This window comes from Poromitra crassiceps (assembly GCF_964638095.1).
Source record: "Poromitra crassiceps genome assembly, chromosome: 5".
Lineage (NCBI taxonomy): Eukaryota > Metazoa > Chordata > Actinopteri > Beryciformes > Melamphaidae > Poromitra > Poromitra crassiceps.
The window spans coordinates 50,784,983-50,807,208 of record NC_139642.1 but is presented as its reverse complement, the minus strand read 5'-3'; the positions used below and the strand labels follow the sequence as shown (position 1 = coordinate 50,807,208).

At 45.6% G+C, this 22,226-nt stretch overlaps 2 protein-coding genes across 2 annotated transcripts in view; both read right to left on the bottom strand.

Moving 5' to 3' along the window:
* slc1a5 (solute carrier family 1 member 5) overlaps window positions 1–22,226 on the bottom strand; it is a 402,415-nt gene that overhangs the window by 355,659 nt on the left and 24,530 nt on the right. The window lies entirely within an intron of this gene.
* Window positions 1,315–22,226, bottom strand: part of strn4 (striatin, calmodulin binding protein 4) — a 26,268-nt gene continuing 5,356 nt past the window's right edge. Inside the window, exons 2-18 of the mRNA XM_083637343.1 lie at window positions 15,279–15,382; window positions 15,042–15,118; window positions 14,765–14,843; window positions 14,094–14,279; window positions 12,512–12,689; window positions 11,391–11,547; window positions 10,708–10,803; window positions 8,705–8,823; window positions 8,424–8,599; window positions 8,253–8,300; window positions 7,992–8,113; window positions 7,713–7,880; window positions 7,487–7,627; window positions 6,675–6,773; window positions 6,477–6,563; window positions 5,254–5,442; window positions 1,315–5,071 (exon numbers count right to left, since the gene is read on the bottom strand). Coding sequence (XP_083493469.1) covers window positions 5,273–5,442; window positions 6,477–6,563; window positions 6,675–6,773; window positions 7,487–7,627; window positions 7,713–7,880; window positions 7,992–8,113; window positions 8,253–8,300; window positions 8,424–8,599; window positions 8,705–8,823; window positions 10,708–10,803; window positions 11,391–11,547; window positions 12,512–12,689; window positions 14,094–14,279; window positions 14,765–14,843; window positions 15,042–15,118; window positions 15,279–15,382 — 2,007 coding nt within the window. The 3' untranslated portion in view covers window positions 1,315–5,071; window positions 5,254–5,272. The remainder of the gene's footprint in view (window positions 5,072–5,253; window positions 5,443–6,476; window positions 6,564–6,674; window positions 6,774–7,486; window positions 7,628–7,712; window positions 7,881–7,991; window positions 8,114–8,252; window positions 8,301–8,423; window positions 8,600–8,704; window positions 8,824–10,707; window positions 10,804–11,390; window positions 11,548–12,511; window positions 12,690–14,093; window positions 14,280–14,764; window positions 14,844–15,041; window positions 15,119–15,278; window positions 15,383–22,226) is intronic.

Here is a 22,226-nt window from a genome sequence, read left to right as displayed (position 1 = left end):
GTCATTTAAATGCTCAGTCTGTGGTAAATGTTTTGGTCATAAACATGTCTTGGAGAAACACATGGTAAGGAAACATGCAGACACATATGAAGATCCACGCAGGGGAGTAACCATTTAATTGCTGTCAGACTACGGTAGTCAAAATGGAAACTTGAACAGCCATGAGTTACCACATAGGAGAGAAAGAAAGAAAGAAAGAAAGAAAGGCGGCATTTGCATAACAATACAATAAAGGTAATGGACAAATTGTTGTTTAATGTGCTGCAGGCACTTACCACAGCTGGTTGTGGTTCTGTAGCCTCCCTGTGGAAGTGTTGTTTTATTTAAGTAATGTATTGGTGCTCTAAATTATGTATTTTTGGACTTTATGCACTTATTTTTCTCTTTTCGACTTTCTGTTTGAATGTGTGTATCGCACGTGAAGGGGATTGGATTCTATGTCCTGGTGTGTTTTGTGTGAGCTCATCGATGACATCATTAGTGAGGTAACCAAGTAGCTAATGATGTCATAAATCAATGTGAATGACATCACTGACTTCCTAAGAAGCAGGAAGTAGGCGGTCACTTTGCCTCTCTATAGGCCGGTGAAACCGGTTTCCCCTCAGGTAAAGCAGTGCATGATAGTGAATTGTTTTAGGGAATGCATTATTTCTTCATGATTGTTACGTTACCATTCGTTATGATTGTTGTGTCCCCCAAGGAAAGTTGAGCATCAACCTTCAACCGACAAATAACTGATTTGTTCATGGGTACTCAATACTCATACAACCTTTCATCTTTTTGATGACAAAATAAGGCACTTAAGTGAATGTGTGGTTTTGTTCTGTGTCTGTCTGTTCTATTGCCATTTTATATGCTATTTTCTCACTGTACGGAACAGTCCTATGTCTCTGAGAATGTAGATGTTTGCTGCTTATGTAGATGGTTTGTTTGATATTTTCATGCCCGAGAAGGTTTGAGGTTTGCTGTTATGTATATATGGTGGTCTGTTGATATTTTCATGTCTGAGGATGAGCAGCTGTAGCATGTCACAATTTCCCCTCGGGGATCATTAAAGTTTTTCTGATTCTGATTCCTTGGTAACTAACTACACATGTTTTGTGTACCTTATGTGACATGGTGTTCCCATCGGTGTCAAGTTGATTTTGCAAACCTTCTGTATAGTCCCTTATTTGGAGGAAGAGACCCTCATCACCTCCACCATAGACAGTTGTAGAGCTATCCATGAAGATTCACAGTCAGCATGCATGAAAGATCACACAAAACGCAGCTCTCAATTCACTGTACAAAACTTTCTTTTTTTTTCTTCCTTAATGACATACAACAGGGGACCCGTAAACAAAAAGAGAAAATGTCATTTGATACAAGCTAGAATGCAGTTCAAAAATATATATAATAAAACAAAATTAATAAAAAGCAGGTCTCTTATCCCTTGTAGTTAGAGGAAATAGTTTGAATACAGCTTAATATGATGTACAAAATATCACACAGTGATAAATTGCTATTAAAAAAATAAAAACACAAAGAAATGAGAGTCCTTTACCTTGGCCTCTGACTGATAACTGTTTTTTTTTTTTTTTTTTACTTATTTTCTTCATTTTTCATGTTTTTTAATCATTTTGCTTTTCTTTCTTTTTTTTACAAGTTATACATTGTATTTATCAATCACAAGCAGTTTCTATGCCTAGCAAGGAAGAATGATTCACTTATGATACTACAGTATTCTTACATCTTAATAATCATATTCATAATCAAAGGAAACAAATGCAACAAACAAAACATGAAAATGATAGACATTTACAGCACACCATGGCATCGCTAGTCTTCTCATTTACAGCCTCCTTTTCAATTTCAGTTTTTTGATGTCTCATACTGATTTGTCTATTGTCAGAAAGGGGACATGGCTACAGATGAAAAAAGGAAGCATCAGTTGATTTACAGTCAATCTAACTGTCAATAACTGTGGGCCATGGCCAGTCCCATGTAGAATTTACTCAACATTGGATAAGAAATACCTGCAAAACAGTATTTCTGCACCCTGTCTGTCACCAGTCCTAACCATCAATGAGATGTAACAATCCAGAGCTCATCTACTATTAGATGTAGTGCAACATGTAGCCAAATAGTAGTCAAGTGACACAACAACACAGAATGCCCAGCAGCAATACAGTATTGTCGTTGCACCTGGTCGCTCTCTTTGACTGTCAAAGCAAATAAAGATGTACAGCTGAAAAACAGCTGGTGTAAATGTGGATACATGGCAGCCCACCACCCTGTTTGAGAGAGAGAGAGAAAAACACACATGTGAACTAAAAGATGGCCAGTGTCCCCAAAGGTCGAGAGGGGAGTGTTTGCCTCTGACCTCTAGAGTGACCCTGTAGTCTTGTTGAGGAGGTGGAGGCTGCGCCCTTAACCAACTGATTATTTGAGGACTCTTCTCGTGGCTATAGGGTCGGCAATACTGGCCAACTAATCCGAAGATAGGCAACTTTTACCTACAGCTATGTGATCGCAGGACGGAGACAGGTGAGAGGGGTTACCGATTCCAAATGCGTTCCTGCAGTGCTGTAGTCCCCAACAAGCCACTCGCATCGCGCCTCACAGAAACATTGTTTTCAGAATAGCACAACCATGACAGTGACCGGGAGAGGGGGGCCGGGAGCAGACTGGACACGAACCAAGTCATGTCACCCCTGACCCGTACTGACACCCTCACTTCTCAACTCAATGCACTTTCATCTTTTGCGACTTGGATGAAACGATGGCAATGTAGTAGAAGTATTAGGTCGTGCCAGGTTTCAAGTTTCAAGAACATGGCGAATTTAAGGAGGGTTTTATTCTTTTGCCTTGGGGGCATTTCCCCCAGCAGGCCTGTTTTGACACAGGAAGGAGAGACAGTTTCACACCATTAGCCCTGTGGGTAATGTGCTACTGTGCAGCAGCTGCTGCTGCTGCTGCACGTCATACAAGAGTGAACAGGAACCTCCCCTCAATGCACAAGTGATGGTCATGTCACATGATCACCTTTTCTAAAAACCAGAATAAATAACAAACAGGAACTAACGAGCCAGAACCAAGCACCACCCAAAAACACTGGCACCCACTTCAGGATGGACTGAAGAAAACAATCTGAACCACCGTCATTACAAAAGCGTTTCAGTCAAGGTGGTCCTCACTGTGATAGAAGTATCATCAGCTCTGTATTCGCCACAACAAACCAGCCATCGAGCCTGAAATGATGAAGGCCAACCTTATTCACATCAACCTAATTAAAATAATAATAATAATAATAATAATAATAATAACAGTGAGTGTTATTCTGAAATATGGTGATGTACAGTATCTCAATACAGGTGAATGAAATGATCCAACAATAAAGCGTAATTAAAACAAAAAAAAGCAGATTCACTCTATGAAGATCTATAGCCCAGTGAGTGAGAAACAAAGTATCTCTCTCTCTCTCACACACACACACTCTCTCTCACACACACACACACTCTCTCTCTCTCACACACACACTCACAGGTCCCTGATTCTGACTCAAGACTAACAAGGTCTTTCTTAGCACCATGATTTAACTAGTGCACACGCAAACACACTCTTTCTCTCTCTCTCTCTCTTTCTCTCTCTCTCTCTCTTCTGTACAGTAAAAAGTGACTCATGGCATAATCTGTAGACTTCCTTAGAGTAATACAGACTGACCTCCCACCCCCGTCTAGCATAGAGACAGTAACTGTATGCGTCTTCAGTTGGTTAACAGTGGGTGAGGACGGTCGTCTGCAGAAAAAGAGGGAAAATGGTACATCTGTCCTGGTGATGATAATGCTTCCTCAACAGTGGAAATAGGTTCAATCATCTATTACAGCAGAGTAACACTTCATGTCACGCGAATGTGCAAACACTGTGGCAAGCACGCATACAGGTAGAGGCAGAATCATACACTGTGGCAAGCACGCATACAGGTAGAGGCAGAATCATACGCACTGTTTCAATGGGGACACTGTAATACCCAGACATACAAAACAATGACTTGGTGTCTTGGTGATCAAGTTGAAATTAAAGCTATTTGTTCAACACTGGTGTAGCGACTGGCTAGTGTCTCCTCACACACGACTAAGTACCACATTCTCCAACCCCAAATACTACGACACACACACACACACACACACACACACACACACACACACACACACACACACACACACACACACACACACACACACACACACACACACACACACACACGTCTGGAGTCTTTGGAATGTAATACATTGATTCCCTAATCCCTATGTTGTGGTTGGTCAAGTGGCTTCTACCATCACTGGGAACGGTACTGTACTTAGCCATGCCTACATCATGTTCACCGGGAACCACACTGTACTTAGGCATGCCTACATGATGTTCACTGGGAACAGTGCTGTACTTAGGCATGCCTACAGTACATTATGTTCACTGGGAACAGTACTGTACTTAGGCATGCCTACATGATGTTAGCCACAAGTGAGTTACACTTTGGATCTTTTTGTTTCATTTCTTTTCTTTTTTTAAAGCAAGACTTCAAATGAAATGTGGTGGTGCATGTGTTCCGTGCGCTGCGCACGTGAGTGTTTCCTTGGGGATCCTCTGTAAATGTGAGTAGTGTCAGCAGTTCTCTCACACACACACACACACACAAACGCACACACACAGAGCCTTGTAATAACTGTCGGCAGACTGAAAAAAGCGTAGTTGAATATTGTAGTGTAGAAAAGTGTTACTCTCATACATTAATATTTGAAAAGTGAGCAGCCGGAAAGGTGAAGTTATAAAAAGCGGTATGATTAGTATCACAAGTCACTGAGGCATCATAGAACAGTGAGGAGTTAAGGGAAGTGAGGTCCTGTGGCGATGGCCCAGCCAGTGGGGTGCAGGACGTGTGTTTGTGTGTGTGTGTGTGTGTGTGTGTGTGTGTGTGTGTGTGTGCGTGTGTGTGTGCGTGTGTGTGTGTGTGTGTGTGTGTGTGTAAGTAAGCAGGTGAGGTTTGTCCATTGTAGTCTTCAGTCTCTTTTGGCCCAGTTGTGGATATAGGACTCTATAGGCAGAAAAGGGAGGTAAACAATATTAGACCAATAGCTATTTATACTCTTGCAAATGCAAACATGTTGTCCCATGTAATTAAAAGTATATCTGATGTGGTGATCAATAACTGCAAAAAGTGTCCAGATAGACAAAATACACAAACTCAAACTCCTCCTTGTCCCGCACGCCTCTCACCAGAACGATGATAGTGCTGTCAGACAAAGATCTTGGCGAGGGCGTCTGCGCCGGCGCTGGCGATGAAGGGCTGGGAAGAGTGGAAGGCCACGTCGTGGATGGCCTCGTCGTGCTTCTTCCTGTGGGCCGTGATCTCCTGCACGCACGTCCTGTTGTCGAGCATCCATAGGCGCACTGAGCAGTCGTGGCCTGCAGGGGGCAGCGTGAGACAGACAGTTATCAGGGGGCAAAGGTCATAAGTAGAATATAACATACCGCTGCTGTCGGGTGGAAACCTTGCATCTCCAAATTTGGCCATTTTCTTTTTATTTCATAAATGGATTTAGTGGGTACCCAAAAATAACCTGTGAAAGTTTCAGGTACTTTGGACCAGCGAAATATGTTATATTACTGCTTATTCATGTTGTTATTACTATGACACTATGTTAAAATGTAAATGTTTTTTCTTCCTTGTGAAAATTTGCTTTTTTGGAGATACAAGGTTTCCGCCCGACAGCAAAGATACAAGCTTTTAGAGGTTTTGTTTTGATAACATTTTTAACCTCATATGCAGAACATTGTCATTTCCTTTTATCCTTTTCTTCCCAATTTGTGTTTTTGTCACTACTGTTTTCTCACTGTGCAAACTAACTACGAGAGCCTCAAAACTCCAAACTGGTCTACAAGTTTGCCATAACATTTAAAAATATAACAGCAAAATATATTGTGTGTAATTCTTATGTCCTTGATTTTGTATGGAGCCAAAAATAGTTGAACTGCAAATTAGACTCTGCAGAACAGTTCAGAATGCCAGTCGATACATTTCACACTTTGAAAACTATTTGGATTATATTTTGGAACATTTTGAACTTATCCTATGGAAAGCCATAGTGTATTAATTAACAGTGGTGTGCCACCACAGCAAGGAATTTACCTGCACTGGCTGAGAACATGTGAAATTAAAATTAGTATTGTAATTTAGTCTTAAACTTGTCTGAAACTAAAATAAGTGGAGTCCACATATTTTAGAATTAGTGATTTTATTATGAATAAAAACATAGTCAGGACTAGAACCTCAACTTGAAAGATGAAAGACCCAAAAAGCGACAGATATGGGACAAAACAACAACTGCATAAAATTAGAGTGGAAACACTGAAAGGCCATTCAGAGATGTTCAGATAAACAAGGTTCTATTGTGTCATCGTGGTGGGAGTGTTAGTAATGGTAGCTGTTTGGTACTCACTGCCAGAGATGAGGTAAGTGCCTTTAGGGTCTGTCGTCAGACAGGTGACAGCATCCAGGTGGGCCACCATAGAGTGAACCACTTTACCTGTGCAAACACACAAAACCAAATCAATCATACACATTCCAGAAAAAACTGTATTGTCTGTAGATCTTAAAACTTAAAACTGGGAATTAACGGATGACATTGTGTACATACCTGTCTTGTTGTCTAGGAAGCGGATGGTGCGGTTCTCATGTGCAGTGATGGAGATGGGCTCAGATGGGTGACTGACCACACGGTTGATCAGCTCGCTGCCTGCAGAGGGAGACAAGGTCAAGCAGCTCATTCATCTACTTTCATCTTGTCTCTCACTTAGGAAAAAGAAAAAAAGAGGGCAGAGGAGACATGGGCAGACATGGCAGAAGTCACATGTGCGAATAGTGAGAATCACACATATAAATGAAAGTATAAAATGTCCATAGAATTTCTCCAAACAGCTTGTTTTGGAGACTTTGTTTTCCTGATTGTGTGCACATCCTGCAGCAGTAAGCAGAGTCTCTCAAACAGAGCAATGTCGTTGAGGTAAATGTATAAAACACAAGTAAAATATTGGACTTTTGGACCTACAGTACAATCGTTTGGCTACAAAACACTCGGGACTATTCTGCACAAGCCGTTTGGAGAAATTTGATGGACATTTTACACATTCAATTTTTTGCTTTGGAAAAGCCCGGCTGTGTTAGTTTGGGGGAAGGCTGATATAGATATACAGGAGCTAACATGCTCTGTGTTTGGCGCTGATACGAGTGGAGTTTGGACTGACACGAGAGTTAGTTCAGCCCAAAATGGAGATTCAGTCATTATGTTCTCACGGGAGTGAGAACATAATGACTGAATCTCCATTTTGGGCTGAACTAAAGTATTCCTTTCAGGGCAACACAGACAGAAACATATCACATATCAAAGGCAATGTTCCATCATTCTGCTTGTTACTAAGTTACTAAGTGGGTGTTGGGACCAGAACGTACCATCCTTGGTCTGTGTCTCTAGAGCCATGATGCTCTGCTCTGTGTTGAGGTCATAGAGCAGCGTCTTGCCGCCGTCAAACGACACCACCACCTGGTTAGGGTCACACGTCACAAAGGCCACCGAGGTGGGCGTGCCGTGCTCTGGGAGAAGACAGAGAGAGAGGTTGGGGTTTGGATACAACACAGACATACAAAAACCCAAACACTCGCAAGAACATGCAGCTACCTTTCTCCTTATTGAAGACAGACAGGCAGGGCGCAGAGTTCTGAGGGTCCCAGATGCGAACGGTGCCGTCCGCCGAGCACGAGGCCAGTCGATGCTGGGCTGCAGAGTAGGCCAGACCCCACACGCTGTCCTCGTGACCTGCCAGCACACTGCTCTCGATGCCCGGGTCTGGACCGGCACACAGACACAAGGTAAGACACACACACTTGTGACTTGGAATATTAGTGTGACTTGGGGGAAGGGGGGGTGTTTCCTGAGTAACAGGCAGCGGAGACTGACCGTAGTTGTCGTAGGGATCCACGTTGAGGTCTGGGATCTTCCAACACCGGACGCTTCCATCCAGGCCTCCGCTGTAGCAGGACTCTCCGTCCTCGCCCATGGTCAGAGCCAGCACAGCGCCACTGGACAAGAAGGACAATGGATCAGTATGTGTGAACTTCAGTGACTGTGTGTTCGGTGTGTGTGTGTGTGTGTGTGTGTGTGTGTGTGTGTGTGTGTGTGTGTGTGTGTGTGTGTGTGCGTGTGTCAGACTCGGCTCACCTGTGCGCTCTAAATGTGTAGATGGGCTCAACATCCAGCGCTGCATTCCTGTGGAAGCAGACAGTCTATTAGCTTTGCTCTTAATATTAATTCTCTCATCTCATCTTTACATTTGCATCTGTCCTTGTGCTGCTTGTAATTCCGCATGGATGTAAGGATTGCTGTTCTTACTTCTTGGAGTGCATGGCCTTGTTGAGGTTCCACAGTTTGAGCGTTCCGTCCTCGGAGGCCGTGAGCAGCACCGCCTGGCTGGGGTGAAAGGTCAAAGCGCGGATGGCGTCAAAGTGACTGCGTAGCGTGAAACGAGGGTTCCACGTCTTCTTAAACTCCTCCCTGTTATCCTGCATCTGACAGGACACACATTTCAAAGGGATGAGTATGAGTGTGTGTGCTGAGTGAGTATTTAGGTTGGATGATATCCTGGGTGTCAAACAGAACGTATGGGTAATTACATCCATGGAGAGATCATTGTCATTGGCAACAGTGAGGTCGGCCAGCTCGCCCAGGTTCATATCCCCTCCCCCGACAGCGTCCATGATGAAAACGTCAGAGGAGAAACCCAGGGCGCCACCTGCAGGTCCGCAGGAGGAAGGGCACAACAGTCAATATGGCAACATGAATCTGTCATCACCCTACTACTATAGGCTAAGATTATTGTAAAAACTATGGGAATGGGAGTCACCTGACTGCTACGTAGTGTATGTGCTGGTGCAAACACTGGTGCGTATGGGAGTCACCTGACTGGTATGTAGTGTATGTGCTGGTGCAAACACTGGTGCGTATGGGAGTCACCTGACTGGTACGTAGTGTATGTGCTGGTGCAAACACTGGTGGGTATGGGAGTCACCTGACTGGTATGTAGTGTATGTGCTGGTGCAAACACTGGTGCGTATGGGAGTCACCTGACTGGTACGTAGTGTATGTGCTGGTGCAAACACTGGTGGGTATGGGAGTCACCTGACTGGTATGTAGTGTATGTGCTGGTGCAAACACTGGTGGGTATGGGAGTCACCTGACTGGTATGTAGTGTATGTGCTGGTGCAAACACTGGTGGGTATGGGAGTCACCTGACTGGTATGTAGTGTATGTGCTGGTGCAAACACTGGTGGGTATGGGAGTCACCTGACTGGTATGTAGTGTATGTGCTGGTGCAAACACTGGTGCGTATGGGAGTCACCTGACTGGTATGTAGTGTATGTGCTGGTGCAAACACTGGTGGGTATGGGAGTCACCTGACTGGTATGTAGTGTATGTGCTGGTGCAAACACTGGTGCGTATGGGAGTCACCTGACTGGTATGTAGTGTATGTGCTGGTGCAAACACTGGTGGGTATGGGAGTCACCTGACTGGTATGTAGTGTATGTGCTGGTGCAAACACTGGTGGGTATGGGAGTCACGTGACTGGTATGTAGTGTATGTGCTGGTGCAAACACTGGTGGGGAATTCACCCTAAAGGTGCGTTCACACCGACCTATTAAAGTTTGTCGCTGGCATCGAGTTTACATACAAAGTCAATGCAAACGAGCGATTGAGCGTATATTCGCCTGGGAGAATAATCGCTGGGCGTCCGAGCGGCAGAGACAGAGCGATAGGGAGAAAATACGCTCGTCGCTCAAGATGAAATATTCCAACTCGAGCGAAAATACGCTGGCATCAGTCGCTCGCTGTTCAATGCTGATTGGCTGCCGTGTGAGAGCGAGTCAAGGATCACTCTGGCTTGGAACAAACCGCTGGTTTATTGTGTGGCAACAAACCGCATTGACAGGCTGACAGCTGACATGAAGTGAAGTCTGTACTACCGGTATGCAGCTCGCATTAGGAGCACGCTGATAGGCTTTAGCTTGTAAACAATGACGGTGGCTCGTAGTGGACAAACAGCATGACATTGTGTAACGTTATATCCCCCACATGTCCGTCATTTCGTGTGCCTGTTGATGAGCGATTTAAACAGAGCGACAGAGCCATTCCAAAGGGTTGACTTGAGCGACAGAGCGAAAAATAAATATCTCGGTGTGAACACAGCTTAAAGGGGGTTTAAAATTGGGACAAAAGGAGAGGAAGCAAAACAATGTATAGTATACATTGTATAGTATACATGTATACATTGTATAGATTTGAGATTCAACCTACAGTATATGAGCTACGAGTTGTTTCTCAACCACTGGGCCGCGGCCCACTGGTGGGCCTCAGAGTGCGATCAAGGACCTCTTACATTAAGATATTAGAATGATAGTCTATCATGTATTTGGGGAGGTGGTCCGTGGAGGGAAGGCGGTCCGTGGAGGGAAGGTGGTCCTTGGAAATGTTTTAACAATCAGAAGTGGGCCTTGAATTACAAACGGTTGAGCTTTCCTGTGTGCGATCATGCGACTAGGAGACAAGGGAGACTGCGGGAGAGGACTTGGGCGTAGTGTTTCCTGTGATGCGTACGGTCGGGTTGGGGGGGGAGTCTTACCTTCCCCGGATCGAGCCTGTCCCGACACAGAAGGGGGCGGGGTAGGTTTAGGGGGGAAGTCCGACATCATGCCTTGTAACTTGTTCCTGCGGTTCTCTGAACCGGGCAAGAGGAGAGAGACACAGAACATCCAGTCATGCAGAGAGGTGGAAGGAGGAGAGAGAGGCAGACAGATGGACAGAGACAGACACACACATGGAAAGGGGAAGACACATGGAGACGGGAGGCAAAACGTATTCATACATTAAATACAGGACATACAAACTGAAAGAGTCTTCCGATGAGAAGAGAAGATGACATGGATAAAAGCACAGGAAGACAGCGAAAGTGACTCGAACAATGAAACGTGGCCATACAAGTAAACAGCGCAGCATGCGTGAAAACCTTTCAGATGACCCCGGACACACAGATACACAGATCACAGACTCTGGACAGAAATGACAGCCACACAAATCCACACAGAGTGACAGGTCGTGAAACAGGCCAGAGAGACGAGTGCTTTGGGAAAGACACTGGTTTTATTGACAAGTAGAGATGCCAAGACACAGTGAGAAAAAAAGAAGATAAAAAGGTGTGGGGTGTGGGAGGGGGGGGGGGGGGGAATATACAGAAAAGACAGATGCACTCGTGGCAGTGATTTTGGCAGTGCTGGTGCTGATGATGTTGCTATGGCAACAGCGTACCTAACTCCCGTCCGTCCCCCGAGATCCGGGCCTCTCCCGCCCCCTCCCCCTCCTCCCCCGAGCCCAGGAAGTCAAATTCGCTGAGTGCGTCTTCCGAGTCGTCTTCGTCCTCCTCATCCTCGGGGTCCAGGTCCGTGGTCATGGGCTCCGAACCCATCTGGACAGAGGGTCAAGGAGAGGGACAACGAGGAGGAGAGGAAGAGAGAATAACACTGTCACTCATATGGAAAGTCATGGACACGGCTCAATTGAAGGGTCTATGTGTGATTTCTGGTCCAATGCTGGCCTCTATCGTTCAGCATTGTCATTGCAACAACATTAGCAGCATGGTGGCACTAGGTGGACTGCTTCAGAATCAACAATGAACATTTATGTTTGACAGAGTTGGCACGTTTTGTTTTGTCGTTAAATAAACGGCCTGCCATAATTAGGATCCTGACATTGCGAACGATTCCTGATATCTGTGAATTTTGGGAACACATCAAATCGCCATTTTATGTGTGAACTTCCCCGTGAACTTCCCAGGCACATAGTTTTCGAGTTTTTCAGAAGATTATGTACATGCCAAATTTACCAGAACACCCTACCGATGAGTAACTAATGAAGACTCAAATTATATTTTCCAATGCGTGTTTTGTCTAAATGTAAGGCGAAAACAATTGCCAGATTGTTGGTGTGGTAGGCGCCGGCTCTTCAAACAACGACAGCTTTGGCCCACTGCTATGTTTTTGAATGCATAAATCTGTGCAGCACGTGTTCTGTGGCTGTTTACTTTATTTCACTTAGTACTATTCGGGAACCTCTGAATGAATGAATGAATCATTTAGTGACCACACGACCGAGGCCGGTGGAATGAGTTTTTGGTACAGCATGGAAGAAAGCTCAATACAGAAGTGTCAAATAACACTTCTGTATTACACATGGCTGAACAGTAGACAATGTACACACATAACAGCAAGACAATGATCACAGACAATATTTACAGCTATATATTGCAGTACATCTGGCAGGGTTAGGGCTGATATTTACCAGTCATATTGTGCTTCAGTAAAGCAGAAATATAGACCCTTTTAAAAGAAATCATGATGTATGATAAATAATTCAATAATCATTCGTCATACCTTCACACGAGACTTCTTGTTCTTGCGTGGTCCGTCGATGCAGTCGGTGGCCATGCCCTGGAAGTCGTCTTCCTCATCGCTGTCGTCGTCATCATCATCCTCACAGCCATGCAGGAAGGGGATCTTGTCCAGCACCGAGCCACCCAGACGTTCCTTAGAGCTTTCCTTCCCCGCATTCCTGCAAACACACGCATGCTTCAGCCTCCTCTCCTCTCCAGTCCACACAGCACATTTAGCACAGCGCCTTAGTGCACGTTCACACCATACGCCAAAGCCACGCCAAAGCCACTCAGTTTCAATTCAATGTCCTTGTTAACAGGCGAGTGCGTTCACACCGGCCGCACGCCAGGCCACGCTGACGCCACGCCAAAGCCACGCTGATCCGATAGTTTCAGCTTCTATTCTATTTTCCAAGCATGCCGCGCGCTGATCCCGAGCTGCCAGGCAGGCAGTCAATGCAATTTGTGAGGGGTGGGAGGGGCCTGTGAGGGGTGGGAGGGGCCGGAGCAGCAGCAGCTCCGAGCCGGCCGCTGAGGAAAAGAGACTTTTTCTGGTGTGACCGCTTTGGCGTCGGATCAGCTTGAGTCTGCTTCAAGCTTCAGTTCAGCATGGTTTTGGCGTATGGTGTGTTCGGCCACTTATAGTGACGGGCAGCATGCTTCAGCCTCCTCTCCAGTCCAGACAGCACATTTATCACAGCACCTTATAGTGATGAGCAGTACGGCCTTTATATCTTGGGATTTTTTACCATTTTGAGCAAGTACAAGTAAGAGTTTTCCGAGTCTCTTTTTTTTTTTTACTTTTATCTGAAACACTCACGCAAACTTTTTGATAAAGCTCCAAAAAGTTTACAATATTCATACTCACATCTCATCTTAGTTCGGGTGGTAAAAAATGTGTTGCTGGCAACGACAGGTGCTCAAGCTCTTGACAGATTTCTGCGGTTTTCTGTTTTTCTCTAACCTAACAATGTTCATGTGATGGAGGACGCCTCCCTTTTTTTAGACACTCTTTTGTATTGGCTTTCATTTGGTCAGACAGGAGGACATGCCAGTAGGACAGTAGGACATGCCAGTAGGACATGCCATCATGCCACCTTCCTCAGGCTTCAAGACTCCACTTACATAAACAAAGACACATGGGGGTCACCTGACAGCTTTAACCACGAGTTCGATGACTTGATTGCGTCACCTCTGTAGAAAGCTAATACGTCCACATGGCTAATGCTCAAACAAAGATTTTCTTTTTTTTTTTTTTTACCTTTGTTTAACCAGGAAGTCCCATTGAGATGCGATATCTATTTTACAAGGGAGACCTGGCCAAGACAACAGCAGCAATAAAAGATTGCTCGCCTAAAGCCTTTCTGGCTCCTCCAGTAGAAACTGTATGGGCTCTTCTGCAGTTACTGTGAAAGTTCAGCATCAGAAGGTCAGGCGAGTCTCGCTCGGTGTAACTGCCTCCAACGTGGGATTGACCCGGTTCGGCCTACGGTCATATTACCAGGTCATCCCATCCCCATGTGGGCGTGCAGGTGCAGGTGCAGGTGTGTGTGTGTGTGTCTGCTTCCAGAGAGTCTCCTCACCTCTTGATTTGCTCCTCGATCTGTCTGACCAGCAGGGACTCCCCCCCTGTCAGGGGCTCAGGCTCAGGAGAGGCCTCGATGGGCGGGGGGCCGTTGGCCTCCGGGCTGCTCCGCCCCAGCAGGGAGCGCACGCGCTTGGAACGCATGTCCAGGATGGTGTCTGAATAGCCCACCTCCTCCAGATACCTACATAGACAGGAACAAGCACAAACAGGAACAAACGGAAATGAGCCCCAACCACTCTTAGACCAGATTACAAATTGAAAGCACCTACAGGGGGAACTTTCATTGTCGTTTCATTTTGTGTTGATTGTATCGGCGCCTGTGGACAAAGAGGGGTACTGCTGAAAACCGCATTTCCTGTACACCGAGGCCCCTCCCACTGTCTCCACCGAGCTGTCTGAGTCTGAGTTTCACACGGACGTAACACGTGACGGACGCTATGCGATACCCTCATAAGAGGCATAAAAAAAACAATACAGAAATCCACGATCTCCTCACTGATGCTCTCAACTGTTGATGTAGGTAAGATGTGAGGCATCAGTTAGACTTTGAGACTGTTTCATAAGCAGTTAGAAGTTCCCCGTAGCTGCTTTAACATCAAGGATGACATCTTTAACACTGATGGAACACTGCTGAAAAGAAAGGAACTCTTGAGGGAGAAGCCTTACTTGCGTAGTAGCTGACGTCCCTCCTTCCAGGACATCTGATTGGCCGGCTCAGAGTCCGACTCCGCCGGCCCATTGGGTACTACAAAGAAAAGGAAGGATTAGTCAGAGTGATGCAACAGCGAGGAATAACCACACGGTAAGCAGAAGCAGACAAAAGCAGAAAACTTTGCCCTAAAAGCAGCAGAGACACCAGCTGTTAACGATACAACATGAGTCAAAGAAACATATATCGTCTGGAATATTTGTACACGGAATCGAAAAGCTTGATTAAACGTACATTGGTCTGCCTCTGTCTCTGTTTTCTTGTCCCCGGGACTCTGGTCATTGCCTGTCTTCAGCTTTTGGTGTTTGGCCCTGCAAATACACAAACCACCACATGAGGGCAGCATTACAAGTGGGAACACACACACACACACACACACACACACACGCGCGCGCGCGCGCGCACACACACATGCACGCACACACACAAATTGCCATCGCTACCTCCAAAACATGCAAAACGTTGTCTCACCTCTCTTGTTTGAGCGCGTACTCCAGCATCTTGATCCGCCTCACCAGGTCCTGTTTCATATTCTCCTGCCCTTTCCTCTCTCCCTGAAGGAACGCCACCTGAGCCTGCACACACACACACACACACACACACACACACAGCGCAAGAGGTTGGTGAGGAACACACAAAATACCCTAAGAATGGCATACCACACATGTACACAACATACATACAAAGTTACAAACTAACTTAATTTAGATCTGCCACAGTTGGATTGAAAGCGTTGAAAAGCAAGCATTGTTCAGACTAGTGATGAGAGTGAGTTTTGACATTTGCATGATTGAAAAAAGATGACAAGCAGAATGTGAAGGGAGAGTTTGATGAGAGACGAGCAGAACAAACTGGACTTCTCAGAAGAACCCAGAGGAATAAGTAGAGGGTTGTGGAGCAGGGCGCTTATTTTTAACTCCTCCTAACCGAGGGCTCACCACTGCCATCTGCAGAAGAGGACAAACAAGACACAGGCTGGCCCCATTCAAATACTCTCAAGACACATCCTTCCTCTGTCCGCTTCCTCTTCACTTTCCGTCCTTCTTCCTTCTCCGCTGTGAGCTGATAAAGTCTTGCCTTGAGAAAAGAGACCTTGCCAACAACGCACAGAATGGAGGGGAAGTCGGAAGGAAGACCGTGATCCTAAGTGCACCTTCAAGCTTAGGCTTATCTTTAGACGGGGTCTTCCCTAGGGTACACCTTCCTGAGATATGGCTTGACAAAGATGTGAAAAGGCTTCCTCAGAGTGGGTGGAGAGATGATTTTTTTTTTTTACTGAGGAACACATTTAGCGGGTACAACACAGATCTTAGAAACGCTTTTCACCGGGTGACGTTTGACAGCGGGCAAAAGGAAACAACTTTGGCAATGAAGGAAAAGAGAGCTGAACTGTGGTTCACAACAGCCGGTGCACAGGCCACCCGGCGCCCTCTAGTGGATGCCCCAGTGGAAAAAACGACAGCGATCCCAGTTGAAGTAGATTAAGGAGACCTAACTCCAGTTAAGCAATTCTCAGGGTTTGAATGCAGTCAATCACACGGACAATAATTTGGCTGTCAGTGTCCTTTTACTGTCTCCTCTGTCTCTCTCTCCATCCCTCTCCCTCTCCCTATCTCTCCTTCTCTCTCTCTGCCAAGTGGTGCTGGAGCCTTTGATGCTGCTTGTTTTTACTTTTTACAGTGTGTTTCTCCTCTGCTTGCCTGTGTCTAGTTTGTTTTTACAGTGTGTTTCTCCTCTGCTTGCCTGTGTCTAGTTTGTTTTTACAGTGCGTTTCTCCTCTGCTGGCCTGTGTCTAGTTTGTTTTTACAGTGTGTTTCTCCTCTGCTGGCCTGTGTCTAGTTTGTTTTTACAGTGCGTTTCTCCTCTGCTGGCCTGTGTCTAGTTTGTTTTTACAGTGTGTTTCTCCTCTGCTTGCCTGTGTCTAGTTTGTTTTTACAGTGCGTTTCTCCTCTGCTGGCCTGTGTCTAGTTTGTTTTTACAGTGCGTTTCTCCTCTGCTTGCCTGTGTCTAGTTTGTTTTTACAGTGTGTTTCTCCTCTGCTTGCCTGTGTCTAGTTTGTTTTTACAGTGTGTTTCTCCTCTGCTTGCCTGTGTCTAGTTTGTTTTTACAGTGCGTTTCTCCTCTGCTGGCCTGTGTCTAGTTTGTTTTTACAGTGTGTTTCTCCTCTGCTGGCCTGTGTCTAGTTTGTTTTTACAGTGCGTTTCTCCTCTGCTGGCCTGTGTCTAGTTTGTTTTTACAGTGCGTTTCTCCTCTGCTTGCCCGTGTCTAGTTTGTTTTTACAGTGCGTTTCTCCTCTGCTTGCCCGTGTCTAGTTTGTTTTTACAGTGCGTTTCTCCTCTGCTTGCCCGTGTCTAGTTTGTTTTTACAGTGCGTTTCTCCTCTGCTTGCCCGTGTCTAGTTTGTTTTTACAGTGCGTTTCTCCTCTGCTTGCCTGTGTCTAGTTTGTTTTTACAGTGTGTTTCTCCTCTGCTTGCCTGTGTCTAGTTTGTTTTTACAGTGTGTTTCTCCTCTGCTTGCCTGTGTCTAGTTTGTTTTTACAGTGCGTTTCTCCTCTGCTGGCCTGTGTCTAGTTTGTTTTTACAGTGTGTTTCTCCTCTGCTGGCCTGTGTCTAGTTTGTTTTTACAGTGCGTTTCTCCTCTGCTGGCCTGTGTCTAGTTTGTTTTTACAGTGTGTTTCTCCTCTGCTTGCCTGTGTCTAGTTTGTTTTTACAGTGCGTTTCTCCTCTGCTTGCCCGTGTCTAGTTTGTTTTTACAGTGCGTTTCTCCTCTGCTTGCCCGTGTCTAGTTTGTTTTTACAGTGCGTTTCTCCTCTGCTTGCCCGTGTCTAGTTTGTTTTTACAGTGCGTTTCTCCTCTGCTTGCCCGTGTCTAGTTTGTTTTTACAGTGCGTTTCTCCTCTGCTGGCCTGTGTCTAGTTTGTTTTTACAGTGCGTTTCTCCTCTCCTCTGCTTGCCGTGTCTAGTTTGTTTTTACAGTGCGTTTCTCCTCTGCTTGCCTGTGTCTAGTTTGTTTTTACAGTGCGTTTCTCCTCTGCTGGCCTGTGTCTAGTTTGTTTTTACAGTGCGTTTCTCCTCTGCTGGCCTGTGTCTAGTTTGTTTTTACAGTGCGTTTCTCCTCTCCTCTGCTTGCCTGTGTCTAGTTTGTTTTTACAGTGCGTTTCTCCTCTCCTCTGCTGGCCTGTGTCTAGTTTGTTTTTACAGTGTGTATCTCCTCTGCTTGCCTGTGTGTGTTTGTGTCCATGCGCCCACATTGCACATGATGCACTTCCCTAAAACTAGAGCAGTCTAAAAACACACTCCCATGGGGAAGGCACTCAGTCTGCATAGTCAATCACCCAGGAAACACACACACACACACACACACACACACACACACACACACACACACACACACACACACACACACACACACGCAAACCTTGCTGCTGCTGCTGACTAATCCTGATGAATGCACTGTGGTTTTGCAATGGGAGCATTTTAGAGATGGCTGTCAGACCTACAGTAGCATGTCAACACTATATGCAGGATTTACTGTAGGAGCTCAAGGGGGAAACAGACCATGTGCTTTATACTTCCAGTAGGCTATATGGAGTCACACATACAAATGTAAAACAATATCCACCTTATTTTTTTTAAGGCCCCGCTGTAAAATGATTATGGGTGCGAGGTCCGGTCTAGAACGTGACTGATTGTTGCAGCTGGTTAACGTTACTTGTTGGCAGAGGGTCTGTGGCGCATTTCCTCGTCAAACTCTGATGCTGAAAAGAAGTTGCTTGTCACAATGAAATAACACTCGTTTGACGACTTATTTGAGGGAATGTAAGAATGTTATCTATCACATCCGCTAACCTGTTGCTCTTTGAACAACTCGGGATATTTATGGGCCAAGCTGGACGTGATTTGCTCCCTTCGCCTGCAGCTTTGAAGCATTGTTTACAGACGGGCTATGTTGTGTCTGTGTCAGCAACGTAACGGGGGGAGGCTAGGGGGCTGGGAGGATTACACCGGAAGGACCCATATTTCACGTAAGGCATCATGGCAGCTAGAAATAAGGTGGACCATTAATGGTAGCAGGAGGACTCGGAGTGATCTCAAACTAAGGAGCCATCTAAGGAGCTTATAGCAGTGGTTCTCCACGTGGGGTCCGGGGACCCCCAGGGGTCCTTCAGGGGCTTCCAGGGGGTCCCCATCAAAAAGGAGAATAATTTATTTTCACTAGAATTCCATCCATAAGTAACACAATGACCAAATCACAACCTTTACCTGTGATATAATGAGCTTATACCATGACGGCCTGTCATGAGCTATTGCCTAAATAAGTGGTGGACATAATGTATTATAATAAACATCAATAATACGCTATACGAGGAATATATGACGTCACCGCAAATCCCCCCGGACCGCGGCAACTAGTATGATCGCTTATATTTTGACATTTTGAGTGGCAGCAGAAGTAGCTCAAGAGTCTGATGCATGTCCTGTTAAAGTTGTGCGTGTCGCATACGCACCTCAGCCGCTACGCGGCCTCGTCTGGGCAATTACCTAATTAAAAGATCCGGCTCCGGCAAGTCACCCACACAGGTGCTCTTTACACTTCCTGAAAGTTTCAGCCCGATCGCACGTAAAGCGACATAGCTGTAGGCGGCCAAAATTCTGCTCGCGCGCACACACACACGCACACGGACACTTATCATTCGGACCGCTCTATGACATCACTGATGACATCATCACGGATGAGATCACTGATGACATCATTACTGGTGACATCATCACTGATGACATCATCACTGAACTTATATACCCTCAGCCAGGAAGGATGACATCACTGATGACATCATCACTGATGACATCACATCATTAGGTAATTAGAGCAATTACTAATTAAAAAGTCCGGCTCCGTCAGGTGACAGGTCACCTGCACAGGTGCTCTTTACACTTCCTGAAAGTTTCATTCCGATCGCACGTAAAGCGGCATAGCCATGGCCGGCCATCGGATTCCTAGTCTTATCAAATGGGGGTCCATGGTGTCATTTGTGTCAGTTTAGGGGTCCTTGGTGTGGAAAAAGTTTGAGACAACCACTGGCTTAAAGTATCCAATTCAGGAGGACCAGTGCAAAGACGGGTTGAAAATGTGAAAAGGGCTTTTAACGCATGTCCTTTAATAAGAGTAAGTGTTCAGATCAGGTCAGGTAGACTGACTGCACTGGCTTTAGATACTGAGAGATTACACACTCATTCACATTTGCTAATTGGTCTGGTGATGTCAGGCTACATGTTTACAACTGTTTTGGTCTGTATAGCTAATTTCATCTTTCATGACAACTGTACGGGGCTGATTTTTTATATACAGTAACTCCCCCATTTAGAGTAAAATAGGCGATAAAAAGGACTGTGTTTTGGGCGTGATTGACAGGTCGCCTGTCCAGTAATCACGCAGCTTGCCAATCATGAACCAATAGCAGGCGCCGGCACCGCGGCGGCTCTGCGGGAAACGCCTGGGCTGAATCCGAATAGTCACTCCTAGTGTCCTCTAGTAAGAGAGTGGCGTCAGCAGAGGACCAAAATGCAAGAATCATTAGCCAATGAACAGCCAGGAATGGGTCTCGCGCTACTTTTGCATGCTAAAATAAAGCCGATAATGTACAATTTGATTCATTTCAAGGGATGAAAAACCCTTTCAAAGTACAACACTGTCTATTTTGATGCAACTCGACAGTGCTGCTTTTTTTACTGAAGAGTTCCACTTTCTACTTCCTGGAAAAAAAACTGGTCCATTGGAGTGAATGGAGATGTCGGAACTCTTCTATTATACGGCTCTGGTCACTCCTAACTCCTTTTCCTACCTTTTCCTTGACCTCACCGGAAGTAAAACATGCAGTGGAAAAGGAAAAGGTAGGAAAAGGAGTTAGGACGAGTGACTATTCAGATGGAGCCCTGGACTCGCGCCATCTAGCCAAGATGGCAGCGGCCAAAATGGAGATTTCAAAATGGGAGTCCACAAACCAATGTGGGTGACATCATAATACTCACTCTGTCCATCTCTTTTATACAGTCTCTGGTGACAAGCAGTCAAACTGAAGAGAGAGGGAGGCAGAGAGGAATGGATCTACGCTAGTTTACCCTCAAGGGGCATCTGCTCCTACTCATACAGACGAGCTACAACCTGCTCCCACACACACACACGCACGCGCACACGCACACACACGCGTGTGTGCACACACACACACACACACATAGACAAGCATCACACCCTTGTGTACCAGTCAGTCATGCAGTGTTCCTAGAGAGACGAGTTCTCACTGGCCTTTGCCTGTACTGGCGCCTGACAACCTGACATCTGACATGGCCACACACACACACACACACACACGTCACACACACACGCGCGCGCGCGCACACACACACACACACACACACACACACACGCCCAAATATTCACACACTCAGCACACACGCTCAAGCAGCCTTTCCAAATATGTTAAGGCATCCAAAGACAGAGGGATGACTGTTGTACTTCAGCCCGACCATGTATAATCCCCATCTATTCCTTCACAAATCACTTTCATTCTTTGGATATATAATAACCTTTATTTTACTTCACTTACATTAAAAATTTAAATTGGCTTTCTTACAACTACTACTACTACTACTACTACTACTACTACTACTACTACTACTGATGACAGGACTAAGGGGCTTGAATGGACGTTGAAATGGGATGTTAGGGTCGACTCCTGGACTGTGACATCAGGCTTACTCAGGGGAAGAGAGGATATATCCTGAGAGATACTGCACAAAAGTAGAGCCTGTACACTGAAAGCCGTTCAAAGTGGATGATTTTATTGACTATTTCATTTGTGACGTTTCGAACAAACTTGCTTTTCATCCGACTAGACAACTGAGTGCAGAGCTAACGCAGAGCAGTGAGCAGAGCATACGTATTGCTTTCAGCTTGAAGCGTGCAGACAGACTCTGCTTTTGTTTTTCTGCACGGCACCTGGTTTAGATTGGGATGTGTTTGTTTATACTCTGTTCTCTACTTGAAATATTGAAATAGGTTCTCTATGTGGGAGCGGGGCCAGCGTTGGAGAGGCTATGGGCCTTGCATTCATCACCTAGAGGAGTAGAGGTGTTTTTGCTAAGAGCACAGCTCCGTACGTGTCAAATGACACTTGAAATAAAGGCCACGGTGAATGAGGTGCCTTGAACAGTCACTACAGATGCACAGCAGGTTGCTCTACATCACAAACTGAATTATGCAGAAATACAGTTATATATATATATCAAAGCCATGCTGAGGAGAAACTAAATGAAATGGAACATTGTTTTTTAATGTCTATTACGTGTAGCCGTGCCCACTTTCACCCTGAGGTGGTGCTCTTTGTTCTGTTGGTAACTACAGGGTGACTGAACTTCAAAGA